The sequence below is a fragment of the Argentina anserina genome, chromosome 1 (genome assembly GCF_933775445.1).
Source record: "Argentina anserina chromosome 1, drPotAnse1.1, whole genome shotgun sequence".
NCBI lineage: Eukaryota > Viridiplantae > Streptophyta > Magnoliopsida > Rosales > Rosaceae > Argentina > Argentina anserina.
In genome coordinates this window covers 558,112-578,140 of record NC_065872.1, presented here as the reverse complement: position 1 = coordinate 578,140, position 20,029 = coordinate 558,112, and the positions used below count along the sequence as shown (strand labels likewise).

The window sequence follows — 20,029 nt, the reverse complement described above, 5'->3', positions numbered from 1 at the left end:
CGATCGAGCCCCAAATATTATCAACATTAGATGAATTTTTTACCATATCCTTATTTAAATATGATGATCACATCTGACGGTCAAAATTTAATATTTTGAATTTTAGACATTGGAACCACAACATGCTTACTAATGTGGTATAACTTGTTTAGTGGTTTTTTGCAAATGTATGCATTTGTGAAGCAACTATATATTATAAATAGAATTTTGCAAATATGTCCGCATGATGCGTTACGTATTGTGAAATCTGGTTATGGTAAAAAAATCACATATTTTCGATAACGTTTGTGTCCCGATCGAGGCGGTCAACCCTTTATACGCTTATTATCCCCTATGGGTAGCCTTATCCCTGGAACGTAAACTTTTTGAAAATTTTACACGAGCTGCTACATCACATATATGTGAGAGTGTGTGCATGAAAAAATCCACCAAAACTAGTCAAGAAGGAGGGGGTAAGAACAAATTCACTTAATTAGATGAAATTAAGTTAATGTTGACCACATCGATCGAGACCCAAATATTATCAACATTAGATGAATTTTTTACCATATCCTTATTTAAATATGCTGATCACATCTGACGGTCAAAATTTAATATTTTGAATTTTAGATATTGGAACGACAACATGCTTACTAATGTGGTATAACTTGTTTAGTGACTTTTTTCAATTGTATGCATTTGTGAAGCAACTATATCTTGTAAATAGAATTTTGCAAATTTGTCCGCATGTTCTTTTTATTTCGTTAAGAATCAAGTAGGTAGACAAGGAAAGAAACTCCGATTTTCTTTACAAAATAACCGAAAGAAAAACCGATATAAACCAGAGAAAAACCAAACCGAACCAAACCGAACACAATTGGTTTTTATAAAAAAAAGTGAAAAACCAAACCGAACTAAACCGAATAAATAGAACGGTTTGGTGTTCGGTATCACCTATAAACCGAACCATTCAAACCGATTAACACCCCGAATCAAAACCATTGAAAGAAAATGAATGGTACATATTATCTGGTGGGAAAGATGAGAATTGACAAGGCAACTAACTTGAGAGAGATTGGGATGGCCATCTCGAAAGCCACAGTCAAAACAGCTGAATGAAATTTTGGTAACTTGCAGGAAATTTAGCATACACCAGTGTAAGAAGCATATAAGTTTTACTCATCTACCATATTTAGTGAAATAATGCACGTGTTTCACATAGCATATGTTGTACATTGAATTCAAGAGATCAGATATATCAGACCAGGTCCATCCGTCCAAGTTCTCTTCTATCAGATTCCCAGGACATTATAAAAGTTTGTCACAGATTCCTTGCAATGCACTTGCGTTTCTTCTAGTCTCATACAAAAACTCTTCTACCAATTATGAATGTTAATTATTCAACTTGGTTGTAATTAGCCGCGCCCGCAGTAATCATCAACCTTAAGCTCTTCTGTCATACCGTGAATTGGAAAATTGCCAGAGAAATGATATATTGAAAGTGCTGAACTTCATATGCAGAATCTCTCTGATATCCTTAATCATGGCATACAATTTAAGCTACGAAACATAATTTCAAGTTTAAGTTGGTGGTCTATCATTCATCAGAATAGTGCGATTTAACAAATAAGCAACTAATTATTCATCTGTTAGATACTTTATTAAAGTACGTAACATCATTTCACCTTCCCCAGTTTCTCCACTGAGCAAACAAAAGAAACCTAATTAAGAACAAGTGCTGTGTTTTTGTGTCGAAATACAATGGTTTCCAGTAGTTAGACAGTTCTTCTAGGGCATGTGAGCCACAAGAAGTAGAAGAAAAAAGACCATGAAATAATACCAAAACCATGTGCCTCATTTGTTAATTTTGCACCCTGTGACTCTAATTTGGCAACTCTCAGTCACAGTCTGAGTCATAGTCAGTACTCAAGTGTCTTTACATAGTCCTACCTGGGGATAGGTTCATACATCGTTATGCAACCTAGTGGAGTAGTGGTTCATTGTTTGTTCATCATTTAGCACTATGACAACCGTTTTCTCAACTACTAATGCCCTCCCATTATTTCATTACATAAGATTAGAAAACAATAGCATTTGGAACAAACGATGTCAACTTGCAAATGAATCTTTGTTTTCCTGAGAACGAATGGAGTAGAGGACTTTGGACCCCAACTGATGGGAGTTAGTGTCTAAAGTGTATTTGAAATCTTAATTGATCCAATTTAGCAAACCTAAGACCAATTTGTGAAACTATGATTGTTCTGTTGGGCCATTGTCCATTGATTCTTTTAATTTGATCGATCAAGAAACTTGCTTTTCAGTTTTCAGTCGTCTCTAAGCCTTTGGATTAAATTCGAGTTTACTTTGGATGAATTCGGTGTAAATAAACAGATCAAAAGGTGAAAAAGTACAGTAAACACAACCGGATCCCAAGTATAATGAAAAAACTCCAGCTGAAGATAATAGAATCGTTCAGTTTCAACGGAAACTGTAAATTTATCCAGTAGCTGCAATGGTGAAGTGGTAAGTCTCTATCAGCCATGTTTGTTCAAGAACACACCTTTAAATGTTGGTAATAATTCAGACGGATGCAGACAATAATAGAGCAAAATAGTTAAGAGATAAAAAATGGAATATCCAATCATGCATGCAAACGGGAAAGGATAATAGTTTTGGCTCTCATCAATCTTCACCATCCTCTTCTTTTCAGTATCAAATCTCAGTATAGGCTACAAGTGCTTTCTGGCGTGTAAAGCAAACTAGAGCAACCTACCCTTTCTTCCTTTCTTGAATCCGATATATCTAGCAACCATATAGGCCCATAACTCCTACCATATGAGTAAATGAAATGAATCCTGCAATTATCTCTTTGTATTTTGTACATTATAAAACAGCACAAGGGTTTCAATCTTTTCATAATTCCCACAAACACAAATGACTTCACAGTTTCAGTTATTCACAAACAGAGGAAAACAGAAAGCATAACAATCAAAACGGAATTTCAGAGCCTCAATGGCCTTAGCCAGCTTCAATTTCACTCTAACAACAACAACAACAATTGTCACAATTCACAGCAACAATAAGACTAAAAACAACGAATCAGGCAGGGGCGGCCGAATTGGTCCAGACAATGTCTTTGAGCGCCGGTCTGAGCTCTTTGCTACAGAACTGGTTGTACTCCAGAGTATCACCACTGTCCTTCTTCACCTCCACAACCAAAAACGACGGCGTTACAGTGAAAATCTCCGCCGCAATCACCAACTTCCCTTTCCTACCACTCTCCTCACCCTGAAGCCTCACCATGGAGTCACTCTTCTTCACCCTAAACCTCCCAGATTTCGCCACCTCCACCAGCTTCGAGATCACGCTGCTCGCCGACCGCGTCGTAGCGAATCTCAGCTCCTCCCTCTCCTCCCTCTTCTTCTCCTCAAACAGCGGAGACAAGTCGAACCCTTCAGAGAGCGAAATAATATGAAACGCATTCAACGTCTCCATTTGCTTCGAAGTCTTCTCTGTACTTTCATCGAACTCCTGCTCTTTCTTACTCTTCACCGTTTTGGGCACAGACTTCTTGAACCAAGACGACTCCATGATCTTGGAAATGGATACTCGTGTACTCGGGTTCGGGTCTAGAAGCTTCGTAACCAGCCTCCTCGCCTCGGAAGAAAACCACGGCGGACACTTGAAGTCTCCTCTGTAAATCTTTCTATACATGGACACCAAATTGTCATCTTGAAACGGCAAGAACCCGGCGAGAAGCACATAAAGTATAACACCACACGACCAGAGATCAGCCTTAGCTCCGTCGTATCCCTTTTTCCCGATCACCTCCGGCGCCACGTAAGCCGGGGTCCCACACGTGGTGTGCAACAGCCCGTCTTGCTTTAAGTGCTCGGTGAAAGCGCTCAGCCCGAAGTCAGTGACCTTCAAGTTGCCGTCTTCGTCGAGGAGGAGATTCTCGGGCTTCAGATCGCGGTGGTAGACTCCTCTGCTGTGGCAGAAGTCGATGGCGGAGATGAGCTGCTGGAAGTAGACTCTGGCGACGTCCTCCTTCAGGCGGCCTCTGGCGATCTTGGCGAAAAGCTCGCCGCCTCGGACGAGATCCATGGCGAAATAGATCTTGGACTTGCTCGCCATAACCTCGTGAAGCTCGACGATGTTGGGGTGCTTCACCATCCTCATCACCGAGATCTCTCTCTTAATCTGCTCCATCATCCCGACCCTGATCACTTTCTCTTTCCCCACCACCTTCATCGCCATGGGTTTTCCGGTCTTCAGGTTCCGGGCATGGTACACCTTTGCAAACGTGCCGTGGCCCAGCATACGGCCCAGCTCGTACTTGCCGCGAAGCAAGGCGGAGGCGCCGCCGTTCTTCTCGTCAGCCATGACAAACAAACTAGAATATACAACGTAGAGAACAAAAAAAAAAGATGAAGAAAAATGCTCCTACGAAAATGGCGTTATATCGCAGTTAACGTAACGAAGAGAAAGCCGAGCCGGGCGAGGGGGGCGAGTAGGTCACCCGTCCTCCACGTGCTTCCGGTGACAGTTTCTGCCGCCGATGCAGCGTTTGGCTCGTACACACAGCTCAGGCTTTCTCAACGAAGCTCCTCTCATCTCTCTGCATTCCCTAAAACCCTTAACAGATATATAAAAGCTTTAGGAGATTAGGGTATGGTTAACAAAGGACCACCGTAGCAGCCGAAGAAGAAAGCTCTGTTTGGTTTTTCGCTCTGGTTTTGCTTCTTCTTCTTTTTTTTTGCCTCCGGTTCTCTTCTTCATCCTTTCGGGTTATATACAACTCCGTAGCTGTTAAATTACGGTTCTGACACTCGTCGGGGCTCGTAGACGACTGGTTGGCTCGAGCGGTGTCCTTCCCACCTCATGGTTAGTACGTGTCGAAAGCTCTGACGTCTGTATGTTGGCCCCGACGTCATATTCTAGACACGTGTGAGGTTTCGCTTGGGCTTCGGACACAGCGCAATGCGTTATGACGATGTTGCCCTGATTGGAGAATTTACCATTTCCGGCTGGTTTGGTTTGATGATGAGCTTGAATTATGTGGATGATGATATGCGAACTACCACGGAATATGAGCAGTAAATTAGGGGAGTTGGTTTGGAATTTCGTATACGATGCGAGCCTCAAATGGTAATAATGTGTTGGTATATTCAAAGAGTGGATAAATGCATCCATAATCCACCAATGAAATGGTGGACACTTGTGAGTGTGATTGATTAATGGCCATGAATGATTCTTAGATTGGCAGTCTGGTGGGTAAGTGACAAGTCAGCATTGAGGGGTCCTCATGCAGAGGGTATACTTGATTTCTGGAGGGACAGTGACCTAAGCTTTGATTTGAAAAACCCTAATAATTTAACAACCAGTAACAGAAAAAACAAGAAGGATTTTTACATCTTGAAATTTTGGACCACGAGTTCCAGATTTGCTATATTCGGGATAACAAGAAGGTGTATCAAACTCATTATTGGGTTTTCTCATTGAAACGATGATAATACGAAATTTATCGGTTTATTTTGTTTGATTTTGAGTGGAGTAAAGAATGATTTGAACGTTATCCATAGCAAAGGACGACACATAATTAATGAAGGACCATTTGCACATGTACGTATTACTCGTGCTAATCTTGGAGTTATGAATATAAATTACGATGTGGGGTTGTTATGCTTAAGATAAACAACAATGGTGCATTGCTGACTTGTAGGTAGATGAATGACTGAAAATTAGAACATGCCCCAAAACATCGAATGACTATAAGCTAGATGAAACTCGAAAACGCTAAAACACAAGATGGCTTAGTGGCCTCTTTGTCATGTACCAACCACTTGAATATTAGAAATTAATTTCTGGTAAATTTTATGCCGACTTTAACCTGTGGTGCACTAGGGCAGACCTCAATTATGGATACAGTAACAGAGCACTGAAATAATTAAAGTCTATAATTCCTCACATGCGACATATCAGCTTCAAGAAGAGTCAAATTTTGAAGTCCGAAGTCCGAACCAAGCATATGACTAGAGCGGTTGCCAGGAACTGCGTCTAAACTTTGCATGTGGTATTTGGGCGGCTGATCTCGGTGACTGATGCAGCTTCTGAGAAAGTTGCAGTTGAGCTCAGCCGGCCCAAGGTTTGAATAATCCATTGTCGCGGCGGACTTGCATTGGTTAATCTGGAGATGATGAGAGGAAATGAGTGGGGGAGTGTTCGTCTGGTTCAGGTTGCTTTCGTGATCGATAATAACTGTAACTGTTTGAGTGGTGATGGAGAGTGAAGAGGTAAGAGACACGAAAACATGGATATATGACATATAGTCATATTACTCATATATGCTAATTGAGGCAGCTGTGCTTTGTTTCTCTTTTGTTTTTGTTTAACAAGTTGACTCCCAAACCCCACACCATCCCACACTCCATCTTAATTTTTACTATACTTCATTTTCTGGAAATGCATATTTTATAGCATTTATCCCATTCATTTCACACTTTAAAATTTTATTTTAATCAGTTCACTCCGTATGTTTTCAAATAACATTAACAAATGACAAAATTCATTTTTTTAATAAAAATCCGATTAAAAATTATCAAAAAAATGCTTCAAATCATATATGCAAGACCAAAACAAAATTCTTAATAATTTTACAACACTAGAGCTTTTAAAATTAGGTATTGTAGCATACATATTTATATAATCCATATAAAAATCTGAATTTTGTTATTTTTTGATGTCATTTGAAAATATAGAATAGTGAATTGATTAAAATAAAAATTGTAAAGGTAAACTAATTTTGAATGTAAAATTTATGGAGATAAACTGAAATTAATTCTTCAAATTAATGCCATACTAGTATGAGAATCTAGTGCGCGCATATTCAAATGAGTGAGTATCACTATAATACAACACGGCGAGTTAAATTTGAGAACTTAGTCAATATTTTATCGTAATTATACTAAATATTAGTTGCATCCGACTTCATATCCGAACAAATTAACTATATTAGAATATGATAGATAGAATGGTTCATTTAATTTGATCAAGAAAGATATCAATCAGTATGTGATTGTGAACTGTGAAGCATATGCATGGTGGACCAAACTTATACCAATAATATGTAATTATACATCAATAATAGACTTGTAAACTCTACCAAATGTACTAACTAATTGAGAAACATTCCATAATGTCTAGGTAGGTGATGAATTACAATGCATAATCATCCTCATCATTGACATATAATGTATCTAGTACTCTATCAACAATGTGTGGGTATTATGTATATGTGTTTGTGCATGTGTACGTGTACGTATCACTGAAGTCGATAGCTAGCTAGCTACCACGTACTAGCTCATTTAATGGAGAAAGGGGATGGGGATCGAGAGGCTAGTTTAGAAAATTAAGGCATTTTCGAAATAGAAGTTAGAATGAAAGAATTTTCCAGTAAGAGTAATTAAGGCTATAAGGTATACGTAGTAAGAATAATATATTCTATACTCCAGCTCTGATAAATAAATCATTTTTGACATAATATAAGGCTGGTTAGCAATACTTTTTCTCACAAAAACAATTCGTGTTAAGATGGGATCGATTTGTATAAATGCATGCATGAAGCGGATTCTTGCTTGCCCAGTAGTAACATCACAAATCGATATCACATCACACATTCACATTCACATGGGTCATGCAACAATGTAAGAGATTCGTTTGGTTCATTATTATAGATCGTCAAATCATGCATATGCATGTTTTGTTTTTATTGCCAGATTATAACCTATTCAAATATCTAATTGATCAACCGATGTGATTGATCAAAATAAACGGTCTGATAGATATCTTCTGGTATTCAGTATCGATCGAGTTATTCAATATATATTCTTTTTCATCTAGCTAACGAATACAAGTATGTGTATTTTGCATATACGTACATATATATACTAGTTGGTATATGTATCTGGCATTGTTTGTATATCACTGCAACCCGAAGTACATACAACTCGGCCTGCTGCGCATGGTGTCGTAATATTCCTGACGGATGGGATATGTTATTCTTATTTATAAGATAATAAGATATGTATTTGCAATTATGTGTCGCCTCTCTTTTGGACCTTGTCCTTACATCATGCGTTATTCCAAAATTCCAATATCTCGAACGTACAGTTTAGGCTCGATTAGCCAAAGGTGATGGGAAGGGTCGCTTGACCTTAGAACAATAATAAACAAAACGAATGTATTTGTAATTTGTCCCGAACCATCTTTAATTTGTACATCATTTTTACTATATATTATACTCGGGTCGGATTAGCAACAGTAGCTACAGTGGCCGCGAGGTGAACAATATTGACTGTTCGGAGGAGAGTTGCATTTTCAACATTACCGCTACAGTACATGCTGGGTATTTGGGCCTCTAAGTTCCTCAATGATTGATGCGTGTATTGTTGCTTCCTTCTCTTTTACCGTTTTTTTCCCCGCAGCAACGCCCGTGCCACTTGTCTAGTCTGTATCAGTGATCAGTGATCTATTTCAAAATAGAGCTGTAGCAATTGTAACATATCTAAGTTCTTCCTACGCAGCTAATATCTTATGGAAGGCGAATGCAATGACGACCCATTAATCCGAACCAAAATCGTACTAAACCCGACTAGCTAGGTAATTGGGAGCTGATCGTGCATTGATTTATACAGGGTTAGAAAATACAGACTGTGAGCCACCATCATCATTGTCATCGACCTTTCATGCATTATTAAGCTCGATCATGGATTTCTTAATCATGTTTTTCGAGCATCATTTAGTCTTGTTTTTGTTTAGTCTCCTACTAGAACAATTGCTGGACAACTACCAGAGAATTATATAGCTACATACCTATGTGCAACTGATAATTAACGCATTGACCACTGAATTAATTGATTATAAATTAAGTAGCTACTTACTTGGCTTTGCAATACTTCTAACGAATGCCTTTACTTATAAAATGTATATTTGCATACACTTAATTAATCTTCTGTAAGGTCCATAATAATTGTGATTCATATGTAAATCGAGTAATTTTGTGACTAAATGTGCTCCAAATATTGATTGGTTGAACAAATTATTACAGTTGATTAGTTGCGTGGAGAACACCTTTCATGCATGTGCTCGAAATTGAATTTGCATTTATAAATTCCACAAGTGTTTCATATATAAAATATAAAAAATAATAATGGATGAATGAGAGAAACAAGAGCAAGCTAGTAGTCAAGTATATGGAGCTCATTGTTGAAGTGGCTAAATATGTTAATGTGTGTGTGTGTGTGTGTGTATATATATATATATATATATATATATATATATATATATATGGACTAATTAGCGTGAATTAGCATTCGTTAATGTGATGAACTAATTAACGCACCTTAGATGCTCATTGATATAGAATCTTTAGCTTCCATGGATTAGTAGAACTAATTGAAAAATAAGCTCTTTTTCTTGAAGTTTCTTTGGTCAACATATTAGCTTAGTGATTAATCAATACCCTGACCTTCATGTGATAAACTAAGCGAATTATTGTTCAACTTAAGCCGACGAGTTTTAAATCTTAAATTGTGTGGAGCAAAGCGGTATATGCATGGTACGTAATGGTTTGCTTGTTGTTTTCAACAGTGTCTTGCATAGATTTATTTAACTTTATTCTATCCATGGACTATGGATCTGTGGCTCAAGGAATCTTATCGTGAATCCCCAAATGTTTCTGATGATCGATCTGATATAAACAATTTATATGTATGTTCATCTCATCGATCTGATGGTGTCATTTGGAATACTTCAATCAAATTTACTCATGAATTTTGTTAGCCTCTTGATCAATGATCTGATTTGAGCATTTTTTACATGCTGGGCACGGGATCGGTAGGGACGGAACAAGATGCGGCTCATTCCGTGGTCCATTCCATTTTTAGAATCGGAACGGGACATACGTTTTTAATAATGCATTACACTCGGGATTAATTCCGGTTAGAATCACGACGAGATGGGCCTAATCTCACCGTTATATGACATTAAAATATCTAATTTCTCATAGACAAATAATTAAAATAAATATTCAAGTATTCAATTATGATTAGGTCAAACAAACCCTTATTTCTTTCCTCTAGCCATCCTTAACCAATCTGACAAAATGAAACCCATAATTGTTCAAAGTTTTATAACCCAAAAATCAACTAACAAACAATTGAAAACAAAGTTTAACAATGAAATCTTACCCAAATCGAATTGCAGCTAGCAGAGAGTGGAAAACGAGGGTAAAAATAGGGTTAGGTGATCGATATGAATCTACGATTTGCTGATTTCTGTCTATTTGAAGTGAAACGAAGAGGAACGATTTAGCAAGATACTAATATATGTGCTATTCATGGTGGGTTAGCGAAGAGTTGTAAAGAAATGAGGCGGAATGATTTAGCGAGAAAATGAGATGAGGAAAGAGGAGTTGTAGAGAAAAGATGTAAATGACTAAAGAGGAACGCAAAATGAAAGTTAGTCATGTGTCTCTTTTGCGGCTTATGTCTTAACCCTAATAATTATAAATCAACGGTGATGATGAGATATTATTCAACGGTCAAGATTAAAAATTATTTAATTACGGGACATGATGAGACTAAACGGAATAGAAATTGTTCGTCTCACATCTCATCTCATTATAATAAAACAGGACGAGACAAATGTTTTTAGACTTCGGTCCAATTTAACTCTTACAATTTTCTGGACGGAATTGAGATTTTAGTTTTTTATGACCGGTCCTAACTGGATCAGTGGAGAGAATTAGGGACACGAGTATGAATGACTCAGAGTCTGAGAGGTGGATGTGACATTGACCAAAGCACGAGTAGGTAAGCGCGCAGCACCAATAATACATGTAAAGACAACCAATTTCAAATTATTGCTTCCATTTATATATACGAATCGAACATTGGCGCGGAGCATGCATGCATATATTGATAAATAGTTCCAATACATACCGATCGAGCCTTTCTACATGTAAACTGGCAGTAGTTAATGCTCTTTCTGTTTTCCTACTTACAGTAAATGAAGGGTTAATTAACCTTTCCCAACAAAAAGGATTAGCACTTGATAAGTTGATAGCGTATCAATACTGAGAGTAATCGCATGCAGCTATACTGTTTCACACACATGCGTAGTTACGAAAATTGAAGGAGAATAAAATGAAATTTAACTATGAAAACCTCGTACGCGTACGATACCTAATTTTCAATTCTTGATGTACAATTAGATACATTTATAACAGTTCTTATCGGCCGGCTAACGTTCACAAATGCATCACTAGAGCACATGTCCTCAGTTATGTCTTTATTTAAGATTTGTATTGTAATCGAGTTTAGTTGATCCATCAAAACTTCAAAAACCTGAACAGCTTAAACCATGAATTATTAAGCTCTTTAAATTAACTAGGGGTTGGCTCAGGCTGGTAAACAAATAATGTCATCCACAAACTTGCGATTTTGAATAGACCATAGCCAGCATTCAAAGCAAGTAATTGATATATGAAGTGACATACATAATAAATATATATATGTCTTGTATCTTTTGCTAACACACACACACACAAAATAAAAGTCATTTTTCTCAGACGTGACATCTCTGTCTTTTGCTACACACATATACAAAATGCCCCACAAGAAAATCATTTTATATGCACATTCAGAAAATGAACTTAAGAATTCCCTAACTAATTAAGTAAGAGTTTTTTTCACCAACAGTCCCTCAACTTTGGTGTACCTACCAATGTGATACATCAACTCTTAATCGTACCAATGTGATACCCAGACTCTAGTATTGCTATCATTGAAGTACTTCCGTTAGTTTTTTTAAATTTTTCCGTTATCTTGGTGACGTGGCAGGTACGTGAAGCCCACAAAGAGGGTTAAAAGACAAAATTAACCTCATCTGAGATGAGCAATGTTTTTCCCGCCCTTTATCTTGAGAAAGACACCCAACAATTCCAATTTTGGCGCCAATTTTCCCTCTATACTCCTTAATTTGTCTCTTATCTAAACTAAAGAACTACCGCTAACCAGTCGACCACAATCTGATAAAACCTAGATCAATCTCATTTTCTATTTTTACCCTAGCACTTGTTAAACTAACAGAATAAATATATATGGAACATCTCATTTCCACAATCTCATAAGAATATAAAAACACATAACTTAACGAAATTCAAATACATGTTTAAGTACCATTAGTTGCCACCTTTTATGTTGATCTGCCATGATTTTTGCTTGTAAGAACTAATGGTACATGTAGTTGAATTTCGTTAAGTTATGTGTTTCTATATTCTTATGAGATTGTGGAAATGAGATGTTCCATATAAATTTATATATTTATTCTGTTAGTTTAACAAGTGCTAGGGTAAAAATAGAAAATGAGATTGATCTAGGTTTTATCAGATTGTGGTCGACTAGTTGGCGGTAGTTCTTTAGTTTAGATATTAGACACAAATTAAGGAGTAGGGAGTGAAAATTGGCGCCAAAATTGGAATTGTTGGGTGTCTTTTTCAAGGTAAAGGGCGGGAAAAACATTGCTCTTCTCGGATGAGGTTAGTTTTGTCTTTTAACCCTCTTTGTGGGCCTCACGTACCTGCCACGTCACCAAGATAACGGAAAAGTTGAAAAAAAACTGACGGAAGTACTTCAATGATAGCAATACTAGAGTCTGGGTTTCACATTGGTACGATTAAGAGTTGAGGTATCACATTGGTAGGTACACCAGAGTTAAAGGACTGTTGGTGAAAAAAACTCATTAAGTAATAAAGAGGATAATAGATAAAGTATGACTAGATATAATACAACCAACACATCATAGATCATATCATTAAGTGCTGTCAAAATCAACTCAAGACAACATTTTAGATACTATTGTCTTTCACCATTTAACCAACTCATAAAATAAGAGACACAACAGGCAAAAGAACATTTGATTTGTGTCGATCCTTTAGGTAAAGTCGTAAAAACACACACATTATCATATCATGCTATATAGTAGATGCGTATATAAGTAGTATAAGTAGGAAACACGTACATCACTTCACCACTAATACAAAGAAAGTTGCATATGTGTATATGCGGCCTTTGTAAAGTAAAGCCATCGATTTTTGTCATGAACATGACAGGTTGCATATGCAATGCCATTCAGATAAGGAAGATACTTGTGATCAATTTTCCAAGCCTCCAAGGTTAAGAAGCGGTACTTTGACTGTGAAGCGAGCGACTTAAAGCATAGACAGATCGAATTAGGATTTACTTCTTCATGTTCATCAGTACGTACATGCTTCGATGATAGGGTGATATATTTGACGTTATAAAAGATACATGAGACTGAAAGCTATCGAAACTAACAATGCTAAATTTAATAGAAATGTGAAAATAATAATCAATCACTTGGTGAAAATTCTACATGGAGTGAGGAAGGTCACAATTAGTCATGATAAAGTAGTTATTGTTTTCAGATGCATGCATGAAGAAGAATAGTCACAGACAACATACCTTATCTCTGTCCTCAAAGTCATTGTTTTAGATAGGCTATCAAATTCGGCACTCAATTATTCAAACTCCCACCTCATAGTTATTGATCTCAGTTCATCAAGCAATATGCAATATGATGATTAAATATTTAAACCTAAAACCCATCTCTACTTGGTAATTAGAAGTTTAGAACCAACAATTAAAACCTGCAACGATCATCTCACAAGTTGAAACGTTCAAACACTAGACACCATGCATCAAGCCAATATATATCACCCAGCAATAGTCCAATACGTACGCACTGTCTCTTCCGAACTAATTAATTTGCCTTCCCTTGATTCATAGTTTTCATACTAATTAAATGTTAGAATGCTAGATCGATTTTGACAGCTACAGACTTTCCTATATATCCGATAAATTTGCAGATTACAAATATTGATTAGTCTTCAAGGTTGAACTGATTAGTCTTCAAGGTTCAAAGTTCAAACGTTGATTTCAAACTTCTTGCTTGCTAGATTGGAATAAATTGGCTTGGACAACTCAGACGACAAAAAAAATTTCTATCAGTGAAGTTGAGTAGAGTGAGAGATGGCTACTTTTTACGTTCGGGGAAAGATGGAGATAAATCTTACCCAAAAAGTAGTTCTTATCTAGCTCTATACTCGATTAAGTCGATTTACTTTCAGGGCAAACGTATATAGAGGAGAAACCTAATCCTACATGATCATTATCGAGCTTTAAAGGTAATTTACTGATAAGCGATAACCTCTTATATATAGTCTCATTCTAATATATTTCTGCTAAAGTGATAATACATATCTTAACCTCTTTACGGGAGACATTAATTTATTCTATCATAGTATCTCAGTTTCTGCATGTAATTGGTCGAAATCCCAGTATATAGTTATATACTATTAGTTTGAGACTTTTGATCAGTGGTTGCTTACTCATCCAGCCATGACAAGTAATTAAGTATACGTATTTAATTGAAAGGAGCGTAAAACTAACATATACGTGCATAATACATTAATATATGATCGAGTAGTCATTTAACAGAAATATATAGTAGGTTGTGAGTTGTGACAAGTACGTGTGAAGTTTTGAAATCTACATATCAGGTCATTCATCAAAGCCTTTCCAGAATTATCACGAACTAGCATTTCCTAATTAAACAATCGGAAAACCGAAGTTTATAAGTCTGTCGGGTGACTCGGGTCTATCTAATATTCTGTTTCGTCTAGGAAGTTCCATCTTTTCATGTGCTGGAGAATGAGCATCTGCATTTCTCCATCATGAAGCTTATTGAATTCTTGTGGTTGTACTCGCGAACGGATCAGTTCATCATGAACTGAAGACAAGTCTATCACGCATCGACCTCTGAGTCTTATTTCTTATCTAATATAATTGTTTGCCCACTATCTACACGCGTCACTATAGTGAACGATGATCAGTCTCTGTAGGTGTGTATATCGACCTAATTTGATTGTCAAAGCTACAAAGCATTCTTGTTCTGTGAGTAGCAACATGTGTCTTAGTTCTCAAACCAGAAAACCAAAGACCTAACAGTCTAGGCAATATAGGTTTCGAACCAGTCCCTTATGGAATGTTTGGTTTGATAATATAGAAGATGGTTGGATGGGGATGTGTCACCTTTATGGCTATATCTCAATTTTACATCAACTCACAATCACTTCATTCACATCAACGAGAGTTGAGTCACTGAGTGAGTCGACCTCCCCTACTTTCTGCTGACACTTGTTCGACTATGCTAAATACCATTTGGTAATACACAATATAAGCTGTATTCATGAACATTAACTTGTGGGTTGAGAACTTTGGGATGTATTGCTTAATCCCATTTCCAGTTTTTCGAGTTTCTTGCGGATGGATCATGGAACTTTTGTGCTCAGAATCAGGTTTAGACTCATAAAAGCCCAATATGAACCGGTACTTCTTCGAATGACATTAGTGAAGAGTTTAATGACAACAGATCAGAAGCTTCTATCTAATTATAAAGACAGCTGCCGAAACTAGTGACACATCCTCCTACAGCCTTAACACATCTTCCGTTCTTGTTATCTGACAAATCAGGCTGTATCCATATACAAATTCAAGAGTAAAGCCTGCTCTAGTCGAATCAGCATCAAAATTCACATTAGTCATAAAAGTTCTACCAAAAAAATTTCTACAACTTTCCCAAGTTATCCTCCACAACAAGGGCTGGTTTTAGTTATCTCAATAAAAAAAAAATCACTGTGTTGGGGTTTACATTTTCGCTTCAGTGACTGGAAACTTCTCTTCAGGTTGCTTCCGCCACATATAATTTGCAGCTTCAAGCCACCGAGGATGGACCAAATACTTCTTCTGTTTCACTGCCCAGCGAGACTTTTCCGTTCCAGCATCTAATGCAACTACATGGGTCACTGATGAATCCACTTCTGTACAACAAATGGCTCCCAGCTGCTCTGCCATCTTCCACAGATGATGACTATCAGCCTGAAATTTTGAAGGAATAATACGACTGAACACAACTTTGCACCCCTTCAAAACTTCCTTCCTAACAGTTCTCAGAACCTACAAGAATAACACCCATTTAGAACCCATGTGTGTGTGTGTGTGTGTGTATTATATATTTATATAAGGCATATCATATTAATATGATTAGCAGAACTGAGAGTAGAAGAAGCAAAGCTCTCCAACAATGTACATATCAAACATAAGCAAGGAAAGAAGTTTTGGTTGGTGGAATATTTACCTGTCTCACATCTCTATCAATAAGATTGCCTCCCAAATCCTACAAGAAGGTTTGCCAACAATGGTTCAGTACACAGCATGACAGCAACATCACATACTTTAATCAATATGGAGACAAGAAGATGCACTTACATAAAAGAATATCTTGTGGATTCGCTTAAGAAGGTCAAGAACATTTGCAAGGGCTCCGTCAGGTTCACTCTCATCACTCTTCAACTCTGATAGAGACTCACAAGTGTACCCGAATTGGGCACAACTAGATCTAAAGAAATGATATCTTTCCATCAAGATTAAATTGTCCTTGTGTTTTATCCATGCCTACAATAATATAGCAACATTAATAACCAATCAGAACATAAAAACATTGGCACATCATTAAAATGATAAGCACAAGATAATTCCATTGTACTAAATTGTGAGTTTATCCAAATATAAAGTTCATCATAACAAGTTCATTTTCTAAAGATTTGTTTTACTAACAGGTATATCTCTGCTAAATCATAAGCAATATAACTAGTTCAGTTAGAGGTAACATAACTAGCTCGGCTTTCCCTGGGTGGAACATGCTATTATGACAATTTAAACAAGCTTCTTCAAAGATTAACTACCCTATAACAAGGTTAACTGGTTACGAAGTACTACAAAAGTCACTGACACATGGAAAAACTTACATTTTCAGTATCATCCAGTATTAAAACAGCACTTTCTTGCCCAAGCACTATATCCAGACCCTTTTGATGCTTTTGGGTGCCGTCATCCCGTGATATCACTCTATCTCCAAAGTACTCCTTTTTGGGATCAAGCAACTTGGCCATTTCCAGTGCATAGGCTCGGTCACCCATTGTATATACATACATTTCAAATATTTCACTGGCTTCCTTCAAAAATGTCCTAATGAAGGGCCTTAACTTGGTCATCATACGCATAAAGTCCAGTCTAAAGAGGCTGTCTTTCAAAGCATCTGGAAGTATCACATCGCAACCAAAATCAAAAGATTCAAGTCAATACTCATTAAGGTATATATACAAGCAAGCAACTAGCAACCAGAAATGTGTAAACATCAAAATTGAAGCATTAAACATGTTAAACTAGAAGAAAGACTTTAAAACAATACATATAATACCTGGAAGAGAATCTGGTGGGCTCATCAAATATTCTTCCTCTGCTGTCATATGATTCTGTTGGGTAGAATTCAGCAGGGTATGGTCAAGATCAAGTACCAAATATAGTTTCTTATTATTTAGCGACTTCTTGATGTCTGTGTTCCGTAACCGGTCGATTTCATCATTATGAAGTCTTAATCCCTGCAGAAGCAAATGTTTCATACTATATCACATCCAATAAGATATGGATAAGGTACAATCTTAAATAGAAACATGGAATGATGGAACAATTAGGTAATTTCTTTATTAAATAACCCCAAAAAAAAAGGCCATTAGTAAATCAACAAGTCAGACTTGACTGAATAACCTATGCATGGAATTGTTGTTCCCTAACACTAGTTTATTATTGAAGGCTGCTCAATATCCTGAATAAAAGGTGACAGCTAATGGGAAAGACTAGTGCCTGTACAAGCTAAATCATGGCATAAACCATTTGCGTGTAGTCGTGTACACTTCCTGTAAGCAGAAGCATTCAAAACTTTCATATTACAACAACTCATCCAGGGGAATACCTTGTGTATGTACCCAAATGTCACACCAGACTGTTCAACCAACCTCTGGCCACAAAGAAAGCACATATCTCCAAATGACCCAGGATGTGCACACAAATCCTCCATTGCAGACAGATCTGCACATAATTTCCGAGAAAAGTTTAAAAACAGGGCAATTGTAACTGTATCCTCTGAGGTAGAGATAAACAAAGCAATTAGCTAATATTCTGTGTTCAAAGTTCAAACGAATCGAAACTTGATGCTCATTATATATGTACTCTCTGGTTTCTTGAATCGGAAAAACTCTCACTTTCGGGGTGGAAACCCAAACCCGGATACATGGTGCATCCACTTTTGGGTGGCTCCAAGCCATATTTATCCAAACAATCTGCTCTCTAATAGAAAATAAATACTGGTGGAAAGTTTCCCAGTTGAAAATAGTTTTATGCTTCCTTGAACTGGAAAGACTATTCCACTGAAATACAGCATCACCTTAGTTTATTCCGGTAATGTTATTTTCTACTACCATAACTGAAGCATGCCAAAGGAAATATGTTCTCAAATGTAATTCTCAAAGTGTTTGTTTTTATCAAAGAATACATGCAATGATGCAAACAGCAAAACAGTTCATCAGACTCGAGACATACAACTTAGTGATACTTGATTGATATTTGCACTTAATGCAAACCGACCAAGATGTAGATTGACATAACATTAGGAACGAGAGACTAGGAGCCCGCTAGTAAGTCATTGCAGAAAAGCTTTCTCATTAGATGGGTCTCAGGATGTATAGCAAACATGTATGTGTCATATAAGACAGTTCTGAACACTTTGTACACAATCAAGCACAACACTATCCAAAAGAGATCAAAATGCTACCTGAATTTTCTTCCAGTAGTCCTCCTGAAGTCGACGCATTAGCTTCCTCTAAGATTTCTACAGTCTCTACCTTCTGCCTCTTTATCCTGCAATGCAAGTTACACCTCACAAGTCATATCTGAACAGCTCCGAATACAATATCTGATCAAAACTCACACTGCATCAAACACGAAAGTCCGAAACAAAAGAGAAAAATGCACAAACCTGCTCTCAATTTCAACATCACTGCCATCATCAGCTGCTGCAGCTTTATCTTCCTCATCCGGCGACGACTCCGAAGAGCCAGACTCAAGTTCTCTCTCAAGCAAGTCAGCAAATCCATCACTGCTGGAAGAGTGTACCGGAGACTCCGCAAGACTCATCGGAAATCGTTCAGGCAAAATCAAATACTGCAATACATTAACAAAGTGCTCACCACAAAATCGACACAGCAGAAAGAATCAAAATTTCCAATGAAAAACAACAAAGAATGTAGAAAGATTGCAGCTTTTACTTTCAGAGCAAAACGAGATTGAAGGAAACCCTAGAAATCGAATTTGCGGTGAAAACTAGTAAGCCGCGAACAAAATGAAGAGCGGTGGCAGTTATAAAGAAGAAAGAAGATGATATGAAGTAAGGAAGGTACCGTGAAACCCAGCGCGCAGAGCAAGACGACGTCGTTTAATGATAGAGAGGGAGAGAGTGACTGAGGAGCTCGTCAAATTTTGAAGCTTTTGTTTTGGGAATAGAGAGAGAGAGAGAGTCTGAAAGCGGGTCGTTTTATTCCGAGTCCGGAAAAATGGGAAGTCCGTTTTGTGAACAAAGTTCGCTGCGAACTTTATTCATAAACAATTCTAAAATTCACAATAAACTTTCTTAGTAAAAACAATTTGGGTAAATCCCTCCGATAGTATTATAATATATTTTAGGGCAATATATATTTTTTCTTTTTTTTTAAGAAATAAAATAATTTTGTTATATTATAAAACAGATACCATACTACACTAAAGAACTGTTAAAAGATTTATAACAAAAGTAAACAATTCTTTTAAACCATTAAGAATATACATTGTAATTTAATACTAAGATCAATACTCATTATTGGTAGTGTGTGAGGTGACATAACAAATAATGTTAATATATATTTTATAAATTTATTTGAAAATACAATAAAAATAAATATATTTTTTTAAAAAATGAAATTTTCTTCTCCCAAATATCTAATATAGCTAGGGTCGTCAATTCCGACATGACTTGA

The 20,029-nt window shown here is 36.9% G+C and overlaps 2 protein-coding genes across 2 annotated transcripts; both read right to left on the bottom strand.

The window, feature by feature from the left end:
* Positions 1–2,906: 2,906 nt before the first annotated feature.
* Positions 2,907–4,733, bottom strand: LOC126782353 (CBL-interacting serine/threonine-protein kinase 6). Its single transcript, XM_050507582.1, has one exon. The coding sequence runs from the start codon at positions 4,363–4,365 to the stop codon at positions 3,079–3,081; it is 1,287 nt and encodes a 428-aa protein (XP_050363539.1). The 5' UTR covers positions 4,366–4,733; the 3' UTR covers positions 2,907–3,078.
* Positions 4,734–15,527: 10,794 nt separating this feature from the next.
* LOC126786874 (RNA polymerase II C-terminal domain phosphatase-like 4) lies at positions 15,528–19,508 on the bottom strand. The gene is made up of 9 exons (XM_050512842.1): positions 19,418–19,508; positions 18,997–19,181; positions 18,793–18,878; positions 17,935–18,050; positions 17,383–17,563; positions 16,931–17,220; positions 16,392–16,577; positions 16,261–16,299; positions 15,528–16,079 (listed from the first exon to the last, which is right to left on the bottom strand). Exons 2-9 carry the CDS (start codon positions 19,152–19,154, stop codon positions 15,771–15,773), a joined length of 1,365 nt encoding a protein of 454 aa, XP_050368799.1. The 5' UTR covers positions 19,155–19,181; positions 19,418–19,508; the 3' UTR covers positions 15,528–15,770.
* Between the last annotated feature and the right edge of the window lie 521 nt (positions 19,509–20,029).